Source organism: Brassica napus, chromosome C1 (assembly GCF_020379485.1).
Source record: "Brassica napus cultivar Da-Ae chromosome C1, Da-Ae, whole genome shotgun sequence".
Classification (NCBI taxonomy): domain Eukaryota; kingdom Viridiplantae; phylum Streptophyta; class Magnoliopsida; order Brassicales; family Brassicaceae; genus Brassica; species Brassica napus.
The window spans coordinates 32,501,701-32,521,665 of record NC_063444.1 but is presented as its reverse complement, the minus strand read 5'-3'; the positions used below and the strand labels follow the sequence as shown (position 1 = coordinate 32,521,665).

The 19,965-nt window shown below is 36.9% G+C and overlaps 3 protein-coding genes across 3 annotated transcripts; 2 read left to right on the top strand and 1 right to left on the bottom strand.

Moving 5' to 3' along the window:
- Window positions 1-3,837: 3,837 nt before the first annotated feature.
- LOC125579947 lies at window positions 3,838-5,426 on the bottom strand. Its single transcript, XM_048743859.1, has 3 exons — window positions 4,575-5,426; window positions 4,487-4,494; window positions 3,838-4,375 (listed from the first exon to the last, which is right to left on the bottom strand). The coding sequence occupies exons 1-3, from the start codon at window positions 5,424-5,426 to the stop codon at window positions 3,838-3,840; spliced, it is 1,398 nt and encodes a 465-aa protein (XP_048599816.1).
- A 2,053-nt stretch (window positions 5,427-7,479) lies between these two features.
- LOC125579946 lies at window positions 7,480-9,754 on the top strand. Its single transcript, XM_048743858.1, has 3 exons — window positions 7,480-8,260; window positions 8,480-9,250; window positions 9,321-9,754. The coding sequence occupies exons 1-3, from the start codon at window positions 7,480-7,482 to the stop codon at window positions 9,752-9,754; spliced, it is 1,986 nt and encodes a 661-aa protein (XP_048599815.1).
- A 7,230-nt stretch (window positions 9,755-16,984) lies between these two features.
- Window positions 16,985-18,304, top strand: LOC106347059 (uncharacterized protein At2g29880-like). The gene is made up of 2 exons (XM_048743576.1): window positions 16,985-17,620; window positions 17,709-18,304. The coding sequence occupies exons 1-2, from the start codon at window positions 17,282-17,284 to the stop codon at window positions 18,219-18,221; spliced, it is 852 nt and encodes a 283-aa protein (XP_048599533.1). The 5' UTR covers window positions 16,985-17,281; the 3' UTR covers window positions 18,222-18,304.
- Window positions 18,305-19,965: the final 1,661 nt, after the last annotated feature.

Below are 19,965 nucleotides of genomic sequence, written 5' to 3'. Positions count from 1 at the left end.
AGAATAGTATGCTTGAATGGCTCTATAAGCCATAAAAAATTTTGAATCAAAAGCTTGAGTTTTTTGGATAAATATGGAGGCAAAGTGAAAGAGATGTTGTTTTTAGTTCATAACAAGTGAAAAAGAGAGAGTGTAAATCGATTTTAGGTGCATTAAGAGCTTCAAATTGGTTGTTCATGGTGGTTGGGGTATTGGTGACAATGACAATCTTGTAATTACTTGAAGATGATGAGGGTGAGAGAGTAAAAATGTCATTTTCGGAAAAAAAATAAAAAAAATGTGATGGCATTTTCGTGAATATCATGAACTTGTTAGGTGAATAGGACAAAAGAAAAATCCAAGAAAACCATGAATTAGTTTTAGGTTTGACTTTGAGTTTTGAGTCAATTGCAAAAAGCACTTATAAGAAATGTCAATTAATTATTTGGAGTCAAAGCTTTGAGTTATAAATTTATAATATTTTATGGATTAAAATCACAACAGATCATTAAAATTATTCTTTGATTAATCTATGAGTAGTGAATGTTTTTTAATAGTTTGCTAATTTGGGCTAGCAAGATTTCAAATATAGATTAGAGATAAAAGCTCTAACACATCATCTAGCAACAAACATCTAAGTCTTTGTTTTCTTTTTGTTTTTCTAAAAGACTAGATTGCCAAACTAAAATTTGATCTATATAAGAGCACAAAAAACTAACCGTGGACGCGTAGGTGAAACTCTAGTTTATAATTATAGTTTAATATGGAAAATTGCCAAAAGAGAACAAGAAAACATCATAGTTGTTCCTATGGTATAAATTCATTTTTTTTCATTTTTTCTCTTTTTTACCCTTTCCATATGTTAAAATTAATGAAATAAATAGTTATAAGAATAAAAAAAATTATTATATAAATAATTAATAAAACACCCATTTACACAAATACATATTTTTTTGGGTTGAAAAACATAATAAATAATGTTTTTAAATTACGTTCTACTAATAGTAGAATTCTGTTTCTATACAAAACGGGTGAGTAAAAAATGAATTCTAGAATGAACACATCCATCTACTTGTTCTAGAACGTACAAACTACTTTTTACTATAATTCTAAATATGGGGAATACGAATTCTACTATTTGTAATGATCACTACTTTTATTCAGAAAGATGTTTCTACTTTTATTGAGTATTCTAAGTTATCAGGAATGCAAAATCTAAAACATACACGAACATCCACTTAGTGTAGAAATTACATTCTGGAATTTTGTTATGTTCTACACAGTGTAGAAGGTGCCTTCTACGGATAAAAAAACTGTATTTTCGAAAATTAAGGAAGTTGCCGTTTTAAAAATATTCTAAAAATATTCTAACTTCCTAAAACGTGTTTTCATTGATTTGCTTCGTGAAAAATAAAATAAAAACGATTTTGAATGTTCTTCTTCACCAATCTATGATTTCCCTATGATTTCTCTATAGTTTGTCTTGTGATTTTCACAAACTCTTGTTCTATGATGCATATCTATACAACATGTGGTGTTTGGGAGTTTGGAGCAACCACGGGATGGGTTTTTTCAGCTGATGAGAAAGAGGCTAGGCTACTGTTATTGGAATCAAGTTCTACCTTAGAGGTTTTTAAAAGAATGGTTTTGGAGGATTTTGATATGGAATCCTATTGCTGTTCCTGAGGATGCTTGGTCCATGCCAGAAGATGTTGTCGTGGTCAATGTGCTACCACCAGAGTCAAGAAAATCAGTTGGAAGGAATAGAAAACGCAGATATGAAACTGTTGAAGATAAAATTCGGTCATCGAAAACATCACAAAAGAGGCAGCCTCGCAAGTGTAGTAGATGTGGTATTAGTGGGCACAACAGAGCAACTTGTAAAATACCAATATAGTCAGTCACATATGGTAAGGGTCAGCTTATATAGCCAGTTCGTTTATATGTTTTCAATCTCGATTTAATTGTGTTTCATGTATGGGTGTTTCTGTTACAGGTTGGTCTGTTCAAGTATGCAAGTTGTGGTGTTTGAAAGTGCAGTATTGCCTTGTCTCGTATGGTTTTTTCTTCTAAAAACAATCAACTTTGTTTTCATTTTGATTGTTATACTTTGGATAATTCTCGTATGGTTATTTTCTCAGTTTCATTGTTATACATTGGCATTATTTTCTCCTCACTTCTTTCTCTCTGTTTGTTTAGTTATGTTATGTTCAGCTATGCTTTTGAGTTTGAGTTTGAATTTGAGTTTGTTTGACAACAGCTGCTGCCCGATTTTTCAACAAGGAAGGTGGATTGTAAGAACAGAACACTGAGCACAAAATATAAAGAACCACTAGACTGGTTAAGTCGACACAAACAATGTAACAACAAAACACAAATTGAAGCCAATACTAAGAACAAGTAGACTGGTAAAGACGACAAGAAAACAGTAAGAAGAAGATACTTAGAACCAGTAGACTGATTTCACTCATTCTTGGGTTCTTAATCTTCCAAAAAGCCATAGAATGCTTCCTAAGCAACCTAATTCGAGTGAATTTTTCTGCTTCCTAACTTCTTCTTCTAGTGTCTGTGTGATACTACTTTTCAGATCTTCAATCTCTTCGACAATTCTCCCTTGCTCAGCCTCTACCTTTCGAATCTCATCAAGCAGGGCGTCATCAACCCACTTAAATAAATGATTTTCCTTCTTTCACTACATAGAAACGAAAATCAAGTTAGGAGAAACAAAATGGATTGAAAAAACATCATGTTTGTCTTACACAATCGAATATCGAATCAGACAAAAAAAGAACATAACAAATCGAAAATCGAATCAGACTATGAACCTGTGCCCCTATTTCACATCTATAGAACCATCGGTAAGGATTGTCATCAGTTCTCGAATAGAATATCACAACCCCTTTCCCGCACCAGCACCTAGATGGCACCCCGTACGAATGTTGCCTTGAAGTATTCATGGGTGTGAGAAACTGATTCAGAGAGAAAAAGGAGATTGAAGGAAAATAAGATCTGAAAAATGTGAAAAGTCGGGTTTCATTGCTGAGTTGGTCTTAAATATGTCGGGTTTTAGGTTTATTGTGGATCTAGTTCTGGTCGGGTTTGATTGCTGAGTTGGATCAAAAGTCTGGTTTACAAGAAGCCAAGTTAAGTGTATTACATTTGATTCGATTTATTTACTCCTACGGGATGATCTAGTAAAACAGTTTTGATAACTGTTCTTGTGGTCTTGTTCCGTGTTTTGGCTTCGTTTAGAGTATGTTTAGGGTTTAGGTTAGGGTTGATTGTGGTCTTGTTCCGGGTTTTGGATTTGTTTAGGGTATGTTTAGGGTTTAGGTTAGGGTTCTAATTTAAAACAGTGTTAAATTCTAGAATTCTTCAGTTAAAAACTCTTAATAATAAAACCACAAGATGTACATTAGATTTGAAGAGTCGATCCTAAAAATCATAATAAAACACTAGAAGTTGTACAATAGACTAAGCATTCTTGTTCCTAAAAATGATAATAAAACACTAGAAGTTCTACATCAGATTAAGCAATCTTGTTCATTACATTAGAACTAGAAACCAAGCTGTCTCACAGAATCTCCTCTACAGTCGAAGAGAGACACTCTGGGGATTGATACTTTGACATCCTGTCAATCAATTCCGGATCATTAGCTGCTTCCCAAAGATCCCATAAAATCCTGTGGCGAGCTTCGATAATGTTACCATCATGCAACAACGACAACTCAAATCCAAGCGCATGGCACTCAATGAACTTCACTGCATAGACGCCACAGTCACATGCACTTTTATTCAGATTCCCAACGGGGACATAGGAAACAGTATATGCACCGACTGTGAAATCCTTCTAGTGTCTCATAGGCTGAACTGCCTTGACAATAAGCGGAATAAGGTTTGCGAGATGGAGATTGACTTGTCTTTGCTGTTTAGTGGAGCTTCTTCAGCTTCTTTCTTGCTAGGATAGCTTCCTTCACCAGTCAAACTGATTGCGTCCCTGAGCTGTGAAACCTCAATCTCCATCTTCCCCATCCTCTCTGTAAACACCCTCTCCATATTCACCATTTGCATACTGAGCACATCTCCCAATGAAGTGACAGATGTGCGGATAAGACCCTCAATGAAACTCTTAGTTTTAGGACCAAAAGTCAGATACTTTTCTGCTGATTGCTTACACATCACCTTCTTCTTTCTTGTCTCTGCTCCTTCATCAAGAAACTTTCTCTTGCCTTTTTCTGCAACCTTAACCGAAGAGGTCTCCTCGTCTGCTACAACATCCATATGATCCACGCTCTTATCAGCTTCTGACCCTCTATCATGGCAGTCGGGTTCCTCCATTTTAGTTTCTTCAGGGTCTAAAACAGGCCAGTCTGTGCTGCTCCAATCATAGTTGTTCCTGATCCTCTCCAAAAGAAGGTCCACTCATTCATCTTCCATCTCACCCTTCCTTGTATAGTCAGCATCTAGAAACACATCACCATTACCAGTCACTTATATGACCGAGAACAAGTTATCCTGCAAACAGTTAAAACATTAAAATCCAAACAAAATATATACAACAGCCATATTAAAGAAAAAAATAGAGAGAATGTTACCTTCTTAGTTAAGGAGTCCTCGAGCTCAATGATGTCTTCGTAAGAAACTTTTGCAACTCCTTTCCAATTGCCACACCTTGGACCTTTGAAGCTCTCTGAGACTCTTCTGCCTAATATTTCTCCAAAATCAGGAATTGCCTCCATAATCCAAATCTGGAGAGCATAGGAGAAACCCTCGAAAATGTAGCTCTCCTTCTTACCCAACATCTTCCTAGCCTTCTCAATCGAAATCAGCAGGAAATCATACGAGTGAAGACCCCAATGGAACTTCCGAACCTTGTCAAAATCCATCACCAACTTGATGTACATATGAGGGATGGACACCTTCTCATCTCTCCCCATCACCACACCCACTATTACACACAAGTAGATCAACCTCATCCTATCAAGCCGAGTCCAGGTGTGAACTTCTTGTAGATGAACCTTTCTGATCGACTGCAAGGTGATCTTACCACCTGTGTGCAGTAGGTTACTGCAAAAACCCCCGTCGTTTTTCCATTTCACTACGTCACTGTTGGTTTCCCGTGTAATCTTGAGGCCTGTCACAACATGGTACTCCTGAAGCGAAAACCGGAGAGGCGTCCTCGCAAAAACAAACCACTTCTCATGCAGCTTTGAGGTAATCAGCTGCCTACATATGAAGCTATCCACTAGTTTCCCGGAGAACTTGAGATCATTTTCGGCAATAGCCATGATATGTGTGAAAACAAGATCTCTCTTCACATCATCGTACTCTGCACACATAGCTTTCTTCAGATCTCTGATAAGTTCAATGCGGCAACTGTTATTGATCTTCTTAACCCGAGGTTCTGAACCCTCTGCATACAATCGTTTAGGTAGCTCCAGCTCCATATCTACAAAAGAAAATAAAACACATGGTTGTTAATACCAAAAGACATAACAGAAATATCATAAACACGCAAACGTCCGAAACAAGCGTAAGAGTGAAACTGAGACAAACACAAGATAATAATCAAAAGCAAAACACCATTGTCTAATCAAATTTAAATTTAGAAACACAGTAGATCGATTAATCAAATAAGACAAGTCAATCTCCATCTCGCAATCAAATCAGCAAACTAAGACAATTAACAGTCAAATACACACAAACTTTGTTCAGCGAAATCAGTATCGTAACACTCACAAAGACAAACACAAACACTAACATTGTTCAACAAAATCGGTTCACATAATCAAAAAGTCAATTCAGACAAGCGAACAAATATTGATCCAAGTCAAAGTAACAAACTTAATAATGAAACAAAGACCAAGACAAATCAAAGAAACAAACCGTTCACAAATTGAGACCAGATAGCCGGATGAGAGAGGCGGAGACGGGGAGAGAAGCCGAAAGGTGGAGAGAAATGGAGAGAAGCGACGAGAAGCAGAGAGGCGGAGAGTAGCGGAGAAGTGAAGAGAATCAGAGAGAATCAGAGAGAAGCGGAGAGGCAGAGAGGCGGATAAGCTCGATTTTGCCGTTGATTTCACCGGTTCGTCCACAAGATCACCATCTTCAAAGTCTCGATTTTTTGGCCTTTAGAGAGAGGCGGTGAAACGAAAACGAAATTAGTTCAGAGGTGGAGGCAAACAGAGATAAGCAGCGAGAAGCAGAGAGGCGGAGAAGCTTGATTTCGCCGTTGAATTCACCGGTTATTACACAGGATCGCCATTTTCAAAGTCTCGATTGTTTTTCTTGAGGGAAAGGCGGAGAAACCAACAAGAAATTAGGGTTACGGGTTTTGTTCCCTTTTTGTTTTAACTTTTTTAATATATCTTTGTAACAGATTTTTTTTTTAAATTTTTACTATAGCACATGAAACAAACACAATTAAATTATGTTTAATTAGATTAATTCAAGGTTAGTTTTGGGATTTAGGAAAAGTTTATACTAAAGGGACAATTTAATGATGGAACACTAGTAAAAAAAACTCAAATAGCAACGAAGTTGCTACGGTACAATCGTAGCTAGCAATAGAAAAGCTACGGATTTGCTACGTTTTAGCTACGAAAACATAAACGTAGCAAATCGTAACAAAATCGTAGCTAATTTGCTACGAATGTGCTACGTACAAAAATCGTAGCTAGTGGTTGCTACGATTTTGCTACTAAAAATAACGTAGCAATTTACTACGTTTCACTAACGTGTCATTTCGTGTTTAACCTAGCTACGAATTGTTCGATTCTATCGTAAGTTTAGTTTTAATTTATTTTAAAAAAGAAAACGTAGCTACGGTTACCAAAATCGTAGCAAATTCGTAGCAACCCACCGAAAGAAACGTCCCATCATCCATCGTGCGCAAGTGTCGGGAGAAAAATACAAAACGTAATAAGCCACGAGACCTTTTCGTAGCAAAGATCGTGTTTTTTTTTCTGAATGCAACGTCCCCTCGGTCCGACAATGTGTAGGCAAAATAATTCAAGATATTTTGAGCAAGCTACGAAAAATTTTCGTAGCATTTTTCGTAGCATTTCGTGGCAGATTTCGTAGCAAGGTGTTTTATATAAAAACAACCAAGCACTCCACTCTCATAACAACGAGTGAGATATCAAACATAAAACGCTTTCTTTCAAATGTGTTGGTGTTGAAATCGTGAGTACAATGTCTGATTATTTTTATTCGAGAGAGTGGATGGATCGACACTTTGATCCGGTCAATAATTGTGTTTCTCGTGAGTTTAAGGAAGGTGTTGATGTTTTTATCGCATTTTCTTCCAATCAAACTTCTTTTATTGAGGGGAAAACCATGTTATGTCCTTGTGCAAGATGTAATAACCGAAAACAACGGGACTCGAGAACCGTATCTCGCCATCTTTACCGAGTCGGGTTCAAAAGTAATTATTATTTATGGTCAAGCCATGGAGAAAATTACTATGACGTTGGCGAATCATCCACGGGAGGTCAATTTATGGGAGAAGGCACACTGCATACGGAAGAAGAACCATACCAGGAAAACTATCCGAATGTTATGGAAGGAGTATTGGAGGATGTGATGGAAGCACCCAATGAAGAGCAATATGGAGATGGCGTGTTTCAAGCATTCGAAGCCGCTAATGAACCATTATACGAAGGATGTGTAGAAGGTATTTCTCAGTTATACTTGGCGTCACGTTTAATGAAAGTAAAAACCGATCATAATTTACCGGAGTCGTGTTTGGATGAGATATCACAAACGTTTAGAGATGTTCTGCCACAGCCAAACAAAGCTCCTGAATCATATTATGAGATGAAGAAGTTGACAAAGGCGCTTGGTCTTCCTGTTCTGAAGATTGATGTTTGTGAAGATAACTGCATGTTATTTTGGAAGGAAGATAAAGATTTGGTGGTGTGTCGATTTTGCGGGAAAGATAGATATCATCAGAACCATGGAAAGGGGAAAAAGCGGCCCAAACAAAGAATGTTTTACATGCCTATTACGGAGAGGTTGAAGCGATTGTACCAACTTGAAGAAACTGCAGCACAAATGCGATGGCACGCAGAACATGAGTCGCCCGAAGGAGAAATGCATCACCCTTCTGATGGAGCAGCTTGGAAGCATTTTAACAAGGTATATCCTGATTTCACTGAAGAAAGTCGGAATATATATCTAGGCTTAGCAACAGATGGATTTAACCCAGTTGGTATGAGTGGTGAAGCACATTCGGTCTGGCCAGTAATTGTTACTCCGTATAACTTACCTCCTGGGATGTGTATGAAAAGAGAATATTTCTTTTTATCCGTCCTAGTTCCCGGGCCAAGACATCCAAAGAAGAGCATTGATATATATCTGCAGCCGCTAATTGAAGAATTGCAAAGTTTATGGAGTCACGGGGCAGAAACATACGATATCTCGGGAAAGAAAACATTCACGATGTGAGCCGCATTAATGTGGACAATTAATGACTTTCCTGCTTATGGCATGATGTCAGGTTGGATGACTCATGGTCGTTTAGCTTGTCCATATTGTCTCGATGATACAAAGTCATTTTGGTTGAAACACAGAAGGAAGCATAGCTGGTTTGATTGTCATCGAATGTTTCTACCTAAAGAGCATCCTTACAGGAGAAATGTTCAAGCGTTTCGAAGGGGGAAGATAATAAGTGATGATCCTCCACCATGGTTGACGGGAGAAGAAATTCGCTATGAAAGAATCAACAACATCGTTGGGCTGAAGAAAACGGTTGAATGTGGAGGTAACGGACACGAGAAACCTGGAAGTAACATAGAAGGCTACGGAAAAGATCATAATTGGGTGAAGAAGAGTATCTTTTGGGAATTACCGTATTGGGAAAACCTTCTTCTTCGCCACAACGTTGACTTCATGCACGTTGAGAAGAATTTCTTTGATAATCTTATCAACACGGTGCTTAATGTTCCTGGGAAGACTAAAGATAATGCAAAGTCGAGGATGGATCTACCTGATTTGTGCAGAAGGCAAGAGTTACATATCAAAGATGATGGAAAGATGCCGGTCCCGATATTTCGGTTGTCAAAGGAAGAAAAAAAAGAATTCTTGCGATGGTTGAAGGAAGATATAAAATTTCCAGATGGGTATGCTTCAAAGTTTAGTAGATGTATAGACGAGACGAATTCGAAGCTTTCAGGCCTAAAAAGTCATGATTGCCATGTCATCATGCAACGGCTTCTCCCATTTGCGTTTAAGGAGTTACTTCCAAAAAATGTCCACATCGCAATTTCAGGTTAGTTTTTTTTTTTAATATTATAAGTTTTACTATTATTGCCTGCACTAACTCAAAATATTTTGTGTAGAAATCGCACTCTTCTTTCGGGATATCTCTTCAAAAGTACTAAAAGAAGAAGATGTCGCCATTTTAAAAGAAAACATTGCGGTGAAGCTTTGTAATTTGGAAAAGATTTTCCCACCTTCGTTTTTTGATGTTATGGAGCATCTCGTTATGCATTTGCCAGATGAAGCTGCTCTAGGTGGTCCAGTGCAATATAGATGGATGTATCTTTTCGAGAGATACATGTACCATCTGAAGAAAAAGGTTAGAAATAAGGCACATATTACAGGTTCCATTATTTCCCAATGTCTTACCGAGGAGATTTCTAGAGCTTCTGCACATCACTTTGGAAATCCAGAAGTGCCTGCTACCATTTTGCAACCTGGAGATATTCGTTTTACATATCATGATCCAGATGTGCCAAATATGTTTTACCATGAAGGTCGAGTTAGTGGTTAACGAAGCGAGTAAGATAGGTTATGTGAATTTATCATTAACATAATTTTAATTAATAGGTTAACGAAGCGAGTAAGATATATCAGTTTCCATTGTGGATGTTGGATTTCGTACAAGGCCCGAAACAAAATTATAAAGCCTGGCCGATATATTTTTCGCGAGGATACTGCTTCCACACACATAGCCATGGCCAAGATAAAAGAACCCAACATTATGGTGTCCAAGTCCGGGGTACGACAGACACTGACTATTACGGCTTGATTGAGGAGATAATGATGGTTGAGTATTCTGGTTCTGTTGGGCTTAAAGCCATGGTTTTTAAATGTAAGTGGTTTGATACAATTGTGGGTCGGGGGATTCGAAAACATAAATCGGGAATCGTTGATGTGTCTCCGCACTGGAAGTACGAGAAATATGATCCATTTATCTTATCTAGTAATTGTGATCAAGTTTGTTTCATTCCTTATCCGCGGGTTCGAGGCACATCAGGAAACGATTGGTGGGCATGTACGAAAGTTGTGCCTAGAGGGGTTCGAGAAACTTCTGAAGATGCTCTTACTGCGCTACAAGATGATACACACGACCAAGTTGTTGCACCAAGTGAAATGTTACGATTTGAAACTTATGTTGTGGAAGATGATTTAGATTATGATTCTACGCCGGTTGTTCCGCCCAATGACGAATATGTTTCTGAAGATGAGTTAGAACCGGCATGTACCGATTCTGATTCAGGGTCTGATTCAAGTTCTTAGTGTTTTATTATGATTGTATAATATCATTAAGTTCTTAATGTTTTGTAAGATATATGAATGTATAATATAATTAAGTTCTTAAAGATTTGTAAAATATATGAATGTATAATATAAGTTTTTAGTGTTTTGTAAGATATATGAATGTGCAATATAAACCCTATTTAATCTTATATTTTTTCCGGAAAACACTAAACTCTATCTATAAACTCTAATTTTTCTAATCAAAATATTAACTTTATCTAAACCTTTTATATAAAACCTAATTATTTTCTAATCAAAATCTAAACCCTATTTATAAACCTAATTAAACCTATATTTTTTTTATCAAAACGTAAACCTTACCTATAAACCCTATCTAAACCCTAATTAACCCCTAAATTTCTAAACCTTCGATTCCCTCCAAATCCCTCTAAATTTCTAAACCCAAAATTAATTCCCTCTAAAATTCTAAACCCAAATTCAATTCCCTCTAAAAATTTAAGCCCAAACCAATTTTCTATACTTAGACAAAATATCCCTAATTTCCTAAAGACAAACCTTTCTTCTCTCTCTCCCGTGTCTCGACTCTTCGAGCTCTCATCTCTCTCGATCTCTCTAATCCCTCGATCTCATCTCTCTCTTGATCTCTCTAATCCCTCGATCTCTCTTATAGCTCTCTCGTTCTCTCTCAATCTCTCGTCTTCCACGCCTAATTCCTCCGCAAACGCATCCAACAACCGTCGTCGTTCTCGCCCTCCAGGCTTGAATCTTGAAGGTAAGGTCTTGATTTCTCTTTTTATTGATTAGGGTTTCGATTTAGGATTCTCTTTCGGTTTTGATTAGGGTTTTGATTTGGGTTTCAAATTAGGGTTTAGGTTTGGGATTCGCTTTCAATTTGGGTTGCGGTTTCAGTTAGAGTTTGTATTGCAATTTCGGGTTTCAAATTAGGGTTACGATTTAGGTTTCAAATAAGGGTTTCGATTTGGGTTTAGGTTGGGTTTCAAATAAGGGTTTCGATTTGGGATTCGCTTTCAATTTGTTCTGCGGTTTAAATTTGGGTTTCTATTTGGGTTTTGAATTGGGTTTCGTTTTGGGGTTTGGTGTTGCTGTTGATTTCGAGTAGGGTTTTGATTTAGTGTTTTCTTTTCGGTTACAAGTTAGGCTTTTCAGTTTTTCAATCTTAACGCTTCTTCTGTTTCTCTTTCTGCAGATGTAAGAAACGTGAGACCGCAAATGAGAGCCGCTTCAATGCCTCCTGGTAGGACTCCTGCTTCTTCTCAACCAACAAGACCTCCTGGAGTGGTCGGCTCTTCAACTTCATCTGCGGCTCCTCCTCCTCCTCCTCCTCCAACCTATGCGACGAGAACAGAAGAGGCGCTGCTACGTGCTCCAACCCGAATTAATCAGCCACACCTCCATCCTGATAAGATCAATGGAGCATTGTGGTAAGTAAATGGGTGTTGTTACAAATCTCGTGTTATGTAATATGTACCGTGAGCTTAACCTTTAAGTATCAATTTTTACAAGCGATTAAGTCTTTATTATTTGAACAGACAAGACACTACTTTCGGTTAAGGTTTTTGTATTGTCTTTGCAGGATCGGAGTTGATCCTGAAGTCCATGAGTTTATAAGAGCAACATGGCAGGGAAACTTCTGGGGGCCGTGGCAAATCTGGTTAAAGGTTCCAGTGGAGAAGAGAACAAGTTGGTGGCACTCTTTCATTGTAAGTGATCGTGAACTTCTATTCCCAATTCTCATTTTCATTATTAATTACTCAATTCTCATTTTCATTATTAATTACTCAATGTCTTTGCTATTCTAATTACTTCTCTTTTTTTTGTAGCAACAATACTACTGGGAAGACCAATTTCATGATGAAATCTACTACAAATGGAAGCTTCAGACTCAAGTGACTATCTGCGGACGCATCAGCCAGAAAAGACAAAAGAACAAGCAGCCAAGTTACATCAGCGCTACTGACTGGGAAACAATCCTTGCGAATTGGTCCACAGCTGAAGCAAAAGCCAAGAGCCAATCAGCAGCTGAATCTCGTTGTGCTGCTCCTCCAGGGCTGAAGATGCACGTCCATGGCGCAGGACCACGCACCTTCGCAAATATTGCGTATAACATGGTCAGCTTACCATCTTGTACGAAATCCAACATCCACAATGGAAACTGATATATCTTACTCGCTTCGTTAACCTATTAATTAAAATTATGTTAATGATAAATTCACATAACCTATCTTACTCGCTTCGTTAACCACTAACTCGACCTTCATGGTAAAACATATTTGGCACATCTGGATCATGATATGTAAAACGAATATCTCCAGGTTGCAAAATGGTAGCAGGCACTTCTGGATTTCCAAAGTGATGTGCAGAAGCTCTAGAAATCTCCTCGGTAAGACATTGAGAAATAATGGAACCTGCAATATGTGCCTTATTTCTAACCTTTTTCTTCAGATGGTACATGTATCTCTCGAAAAGATACATCCATCTATATTGCACTGGACCACCTAGAGCAGCTTCATCTGGCAAATGCATAACGAGATGCTCCATAACATCAAAAAACGAAGGTGGGAAAATCTTTTCCAAATTACAAAGCTTCACCGCAATGTTTTCTTTTAAAATGGCGACATCTTCTTCTTTTAGTACTTTTGCAGAGATATCCCGAAAGAAGAGTGTGATTTCTACACAAAATATTTTGAGTTAGTGCAGGCAATAATAGTAAAACTTATAATATTACAAAAAAAACTAACCTGAAATTGCGATGTGGACATTTTTTGGAAGTAACTCCTTAAACGCAAATGGGAGAAGCCGTTGCATGATGACATGGCAATCATGAATTTTTAGGCCTGAAAGCTTCGAATTCGTCTCGTCTATACATCTACTAAACTTTGAAGCATACCCATCTGGAAATTTTATATCTTCCTTCAACCATCGCAAGAATTCTTTTTTTTTCTTCCTTTGACAACCGAAATATCGGGACCGGCATCTTTCCATCATCTTTGATATGTAACTCTTGCCTTCTGCACAAATCAGGTAGATCCATCCTCGACTTTGCATTATCTTTAGTCTTCCCAGGAACATTAAGCACCGTGTTGATAAGATTATCAAAGAAATTCTTCTCAACGTGCATGAAGTCAACGTTGTGGCGAAGAAGAAGGTTTTCCCAATACGGTAATTCCCAAAAGATACTCTTCTTCACCCAATTATGATCTTTTCCGTAGCCTTCTATGTTACTTCCAGGTTTCTCGTGTCCGTTACCTCCACATTCAACCGTTTTCTTCAGCCCAACGATTTTGTTGATTCTTTCATAGCGAATTTCTTCTCCCGTCAACCATGGTGGAGGATCATCACTTATTGTCTTCCCCCTTCAAAACGCTTGAACATTTCTCCTGTAAGGATGCTCTTTAGGTAGAAACATTCGATGACAATCAAACCAGCTGTGCTTCCTTCCATGTTTCAACCAAAATGACTTTGTATCATCGAGACAATATAGACAAGCTAAACGAGATGAGTCATCCAACCTGACATCATGCCATAAGCAGGAAATTCATTAATTGTCCACATTAATGCGGCTCGCATCGTGAATGTTTTCTTTCTCGAGATATCGTATGTTTCTGCCCCGTGACTCCATAAACTTTGCAATTCTTCAATTAGCGGCTGCAGATATATATCAATGCTCTTCTTTGGATGTCTTGGCCCGGGAACTAGGACGGATAAAAAGAAATATTCTCTTTTCATACACATCCCAGGAGGTAAGTTATACGGAGTAACAATTACTGGCCAGACCGAATGTGCTTCACCACTCATACCAACTGGGTTAAATCCATCTGTTGCTAAGCCTATATATATATTCCGACTTTCTTCAGTGAAATCAGGATATACCTTGTTAAAATGCTTCCAAGATGCTCCATCAGAAGGGTGATGCATTTCTCCTTCCGGCGACTCATGTTCTGCGTGCCATAGCATTTGTGCTGCAGTTTCTTCAAGTTGGTACAATCGCTTCAACCTCTCCGTAATAGGCATGTAAAACATTCTTTGTTTGGGCCGCTTTTTCCCCATTCCATGGTTCTGGTGATATCTATCTTTCCCGCAAAATCGACACACCACCAAATCTTTATCTTCCTTCCAAAATAACATGCAGTTATCTTCACAAACATAAATCTTCAGAACAGGAAGACCAAGCGCCTTTGTCAACTTCTTCATCTCATAATATGATTCAGGAGCTTTGTTTGGTTGTGGCAGAACATCTCTAAACGTTTGTGATATCTCATCCAAACACGACTCCGGTAAATTATGATCGGTTTTTATTTTCATTAAACGTGACGCCAAGTATAACTGAGAAATACCTTCCACACATCCTTCGTATAATGGTTCATTAGCGGCTTCGAATGCTTGAAACACGCCATCTCCATATTGCTCTTCATTGGGTGCTTCCATCACATCCTCCAATACTCCTTCCATAACATTCAGATAGTTTTCCTGGTATGGTTCTTCTTCCGTATGCAGTGTGCCTTCTCCCATAAATTGACCTCCCGTGGATGATTCGCCAACGTCATAGTAATTTTCTCCATGGCTTGACCATAAATAATAATTACTTTTGAACCCGACTCGGTAAAGATGGCGAGATACGGTTCTCGAGTCCCGTTGTTTTCGGTTTTGACATCTTGCACAAGGACATAACATGGTTTTCCCCTCAATAAAAGAAGTTTGATTGGAAGCAAATGCGATAAAAACATCAACACCTTCCTTAAACTCACGAGAAACACAATTATTGACCGGATCAAAGTGTCGATCCATCCACTCTCTCGAATAAAAATAATCAGACATTGTACTCACGATTTCAACACCAACACATTTGAAAGAAAGCGTTTTATGTTTGATATCTCACTCGTTGTTATGAGAGTGGAGTGCTTGGTTGTTTTTATATAAAACACCTTGCTACGAAATCTGCCACGAAATGCTACGAAAAATGCAACGAAAATTTTTCGTAGCTTGCTCAAAATATCTTGAATTATTTTGCCTGCACATTGTCGGACCGAGGGGACGTTGCATTCAGAAAAAAACCACGATCTTTTCTACGAAAAGGTCTCGTGGCTTATTACGTTTTGTATTTTTCTCCCGACACTTGCGCACGATGGATGATGGGACGTTTCTTTCGGTGGGTTGCTACGAATTTGCTACGATTTTGGTAACCGTAGCTACGTTTTCTTTTTTAAAATAAATTAAAACTAAACTTACGATAGAATCGAAACAATTCGTAGCTAGGTTAAACACGAAATGACACGTTAGTGAAACGTAGTAAATTGCTACGTTATTTTTAGTAGCAAAATCGTAGCAACCACTAGCTACGATTTTTGTACGTAGCACATTCGTAGCAAATTAGCTACTATTTTGTTACGATTTGCTACGTTTATGTTTTCGTAGCTAAAACGTAGCAAATCCGTAGCTTTTCTATTGCTAGCTACGATTGTACCGTAGCAACTTCGTTGCTATTTGAGTTTTTTTTACTAGTGTATACCATAGGGACAACTATGTTGTTTTTTTGTTCTCTTTTGGCAATTTCCCAGTTTAATATGCATTCTAAAATTCCAACAAAGTCATATATGAATGTCTGATTTGTAAAAAAGACAAAAAAATATTTAGTTAATATGTTCTTTTAAGAGGATGTTCAATCTTTGGTTGGAAATCTATTTTCTAGGTTTTGTGATCTTAGGAGATTTGAAATTTAATATATACTTTTGAAAATCTATGTTCTTTAAAAAATGACTTTATATAAAAAATTTTAAAATCACAGTGTTTTAAATAACACTAAGGTTTGATAAATTATTTTAAATATTAATTGAATAACATCAGATCTAAAATTTACTATACATGATTACAAATTCAAAATCTAATCACTAAAATGTTTATTTTAAGTGATTAATTCAATAACACTAAAATATTATTTTAAATGATAAATTTAATAGCATTATATTATATTTGGATTCTTCTAAAATCCATGATTGAATAACACCCTTCTAATAAACTATGATAGATTTTTAAAATACACACAAATGTATAAAGCAGATGGATAGCCGATTCCTAAAACTTCTTAAATACTAGGTCACACCGATCTAACAGTACAATCTTTCGAGAGCCCATAACCGCCGATCTATATTCCTGTTTCACTGCCAAGTTTAGATCTCTCAACTCATCATATTATCTCCGCTTTTCCTGTTTTTCTCAAAATTAACTGCTGATGATAATCATTTTATGTAACGTCTTTGGCGAAAATAGTAGTTTGATCAAAACACGTTTAGTTTTAGGTATAAAGTAAGTCAAAACCGTCTTAAAATTCTCTATCTGGTTTAATACCTCTCAATTCATGTCATTGTCTTCATCTCTTGCTTGTTTTATGAAATTAGATCATGTCCATCTTATAAAAGGGTATAGACAAAAGGAAACTCAATTTCTGGATTGTGTTTTGGTTTATGTATTAATGGTTTAATCACAAGTTTTTAATAAGTTTTATGTGGTTCGGTTTTTAGTTATCTAGTCATGAATAATTGTCTCAAGTTTGTATATGACCAATGGTACATCTTTCTCTATTTTTGTCAAACTATTCTTTCTTGAGGAATTTTATATTTTCATTTTCTTGTTTAATGAATCTTACAAGCTAGAAACAAAACCAGTTGCATCTATATGTCTGAACTAAGTGCATACCAACTTATTCGAAACACGTTTTATATTGACTTTCTTTGTTTTTCAAACACGTTAGTTATAGGTATTGGTGACTGTAACAATCATCATGATGGTAGATCAAAGACAAGGAAAAGGTGAATACATTCAGTGGAGACCAGAAGAGAGCAAATTGTTGATTGAGCTAGTAGCAAGCTGCTTCAAGGAGGGATGGGTTGATCCCAATGGAAAAATGTTCAAGAAAACCGTTGAGACAAAGATACTTTCAGTTCTTAACGAAAAATTTAATAGCAGGAAGACTTATAAGAATTTTATTAACCGAATGAAGATATTGAAGAACCAATACCGAGATTTTGTCAACCTTCTGCATTTTGATTCTAAGGTTCAATGGAATCCAATCACAAAGAAGTTCACTGCTCCTGATGAAGTGTGGACTGCTTACCTTAGAGTAAGTTTCTTTTTCCTTTTTTGTTCTACTTCTTCGTGTAGTTATTCTATTATACATTGTTGCTAACACACATCCTTGTTTCGACTAGGATTTTCCTAATCAAAGACATGTACGTAACGAGACATATGAAGAATATGAGAATATGAAGCTAGTATTTGGGGGAATGAGAAGATTTGAGAGATTACATTCTCAACCATCGAAAGTGAGAACGAACGAGATAATGAAACAAGAAGTGGATCTAACTAATGATGATGACGACGTTCATGAAATCCGTGAAACCGAAACTGATGTATTTGGTGATTCATCAGACTATGCATCCGTCAAAGACAAGAATCTTTTGGCAAAGATTTGCACAGAGCTAAGATCAGTTGAGTCGGCCACTAAACAGATGATTCACATAATGCAAGGAAGATCAATGGTTGACGAAAACAAGAAGATCAATGTTTGGGAGGCTATCAAAGAGATTCCTAATTTATCCAACCATGTCCAATACAAAGCTCTTTCCATGATTCAAAAGCTTGAAATGAGAGACATATTTGTTAGTATGTCTGTTGAAGATCGTCTTGGTTGGATTCAGTGGAATACCCAACCAAAAACTTAACTCCAAGCTACATGCATCAATTTGGTTTCTGTATTTCCATCGTTGAATATGATTAGTATTTTTTTCAATAAACTGGTTAGATTTTATTGAATGAATTTTTATTTTGCTAAAACATTTGTAGCGTTTTTATAACTATTGAAAATATTGAAAAATACTGAAAGTTAACTTAATATATTCAAAATACATAAATTATTCAAAAAGGCAGATTAAAAACTAATAAAACTACCTAAAATGGCTAAAATTATTTGAAATACCTAAAAATCCGGTATAAATAACCAATCTTCGAAATTGCACTAGGCGCGAGTCGAGCGGCGAAGGTGGGCCTAGCGAATTATAAAAAAATGGTGATTAATCGGACTCTCATACCTAGCCTGATGGTAGGTTCTAGTTAGGGAAACTCTATTTGTTCCTGTTTCGAAGATTAATCGGAAGTAATTTTAATTCATAAAAGATATTATAAATTTATAACACAAAGCTTATGCTCCAAAATATATTGAAATTTCTTTTAATACACATCTAGTTAAAAAAAAAAAAAGCTAATCTCTATACACAGGATACACCAAAAAGATATTGTCTTGATCTTAAAAAGATACAAAAAGTAAGTTCTGATCTTCAAAGATCAAGTTACCCTGTAGAAAGATGTGTTAGAAGTTATATCTTATACATTACACCTGCAAAGAAAAAGAAAAACATTCGATTTGCTCTTAGGTTGAAATTGAGAGCTCGTGATATAGAGTTTGTTCCACAAATAAAATCCCAAATTCAACTAAGTATAGTTAAAGAAAAGATCATAGCACTTTGGAATAGGAAAAAAGGGTTTGGGCTTCGTGTTGTTGTTACAAAGAAATATGGATAATTGGCCTATTGGGCCTACTCAGATCAAACAATTATACGGCGATTTTCTTATTATTCGGTCACACGCGGTGTTGTAGGAACAGGGGGTAACCCACAAATTGATAGGTGGTTCACTGGCTGGTCGATCCTAGATATGATCTAGTGATCTATATGAGCCGAATGAAGGCTGATCAAGCAAGATGTACCTGAAACGAATGCAAATGGATAAAAATGAATTAAACTAAGAACAAAACAGAGAATAAGAATATGATGGAAAGATAGAAAGGATGGTCAAAATGGTGGATGCAATGGAACTAAGTTTGCTGGTCGTATGACACTCTCAAACTAAGCCGGTGGATGGAATGGATCGATGAATACGGATTGATTCTCTCAATCAATGGACGAACAGGTTGACTTGAATCACACAAGACTCTGTGGACGTGGCTTCAGTAGCACCAAGTGAATTTTACACACCTAGAGCTAAAGAACTAACAAAGAATTCTCAACTTTGTAAACAAAACAATTTCTTATTACTTTCAAAATGATCAAGGGTGTTTTACAAAGACAAACTAATTGAGCTTTATAGGCTCGACTACTGGGACTCTCCAACAGTCATAAAATGACATAAGGAAAGAAACAAAATCGAAATAATAAACTTGGAAGCAAAGGGATTGATGGCTCCATGAAAACTAGCCGTTAGGCTGATTTGTTGCCTTTGGATAAGACTGATCTTGTATCTTGATATCTTGGAGAAATATCCACGAAACAGGAGTCTCTGGCTTATGATTAAACTCCCAAGGATCTTGGTTTCTTCTGGTTCAAGGGAATAGAGCCGTTGGTCCTTGCTCATTAAGTGGTGAAGACTTTCCTTGAATGCATATGGTGTGGCCGGATATGGAAAGTAGATGGT

Bases quoted from the DNA above. Each gene is read 5' to 3' on its own strand.
- LOC125579947 (XM_048743859.1), bottom strand. From the start codon at position 5,426: ATGGAGCTGGAGCTACCTAAACGATTGTATGCAGAGGGTTCAGAACCT.
- LOC125579946 (XM_048743858.1), top strand. From the start codon at position 7,480: ATGGGAGAAGGCACACTGCATACGGAAGAAGAACCATACCAGGAAAAC. The intron at 8,261-8,479 runs GTATGAAAAGAG...GCATGATGTCAG, and splicing joins TAACTTACCTCCTGGGATGT to GTTGGATGACTCATGGTCGT. The intron at 9,251-9,320 runs GTTAGTTTTTTT...TATTTTGTGTAG, and splicing joins TGTCCACATCGCAATTTCAG to AAATCGCACTCTTCTTTCGG.
- LOC106347059 (XM_048743576.1), top strand. From the start codon at position 17,282: ATGATGGTAGATCAAAGACAAGGAAAAGGTGAATACATTCAGTGGAGA. The intron at 17,621-17,708 runs GTAAGTTTCTTT...TGTTTCGACTAG, and splicing joins TGTGGACTGCTTACCTTAGA to GATTTTCCTAATCAAAGACA.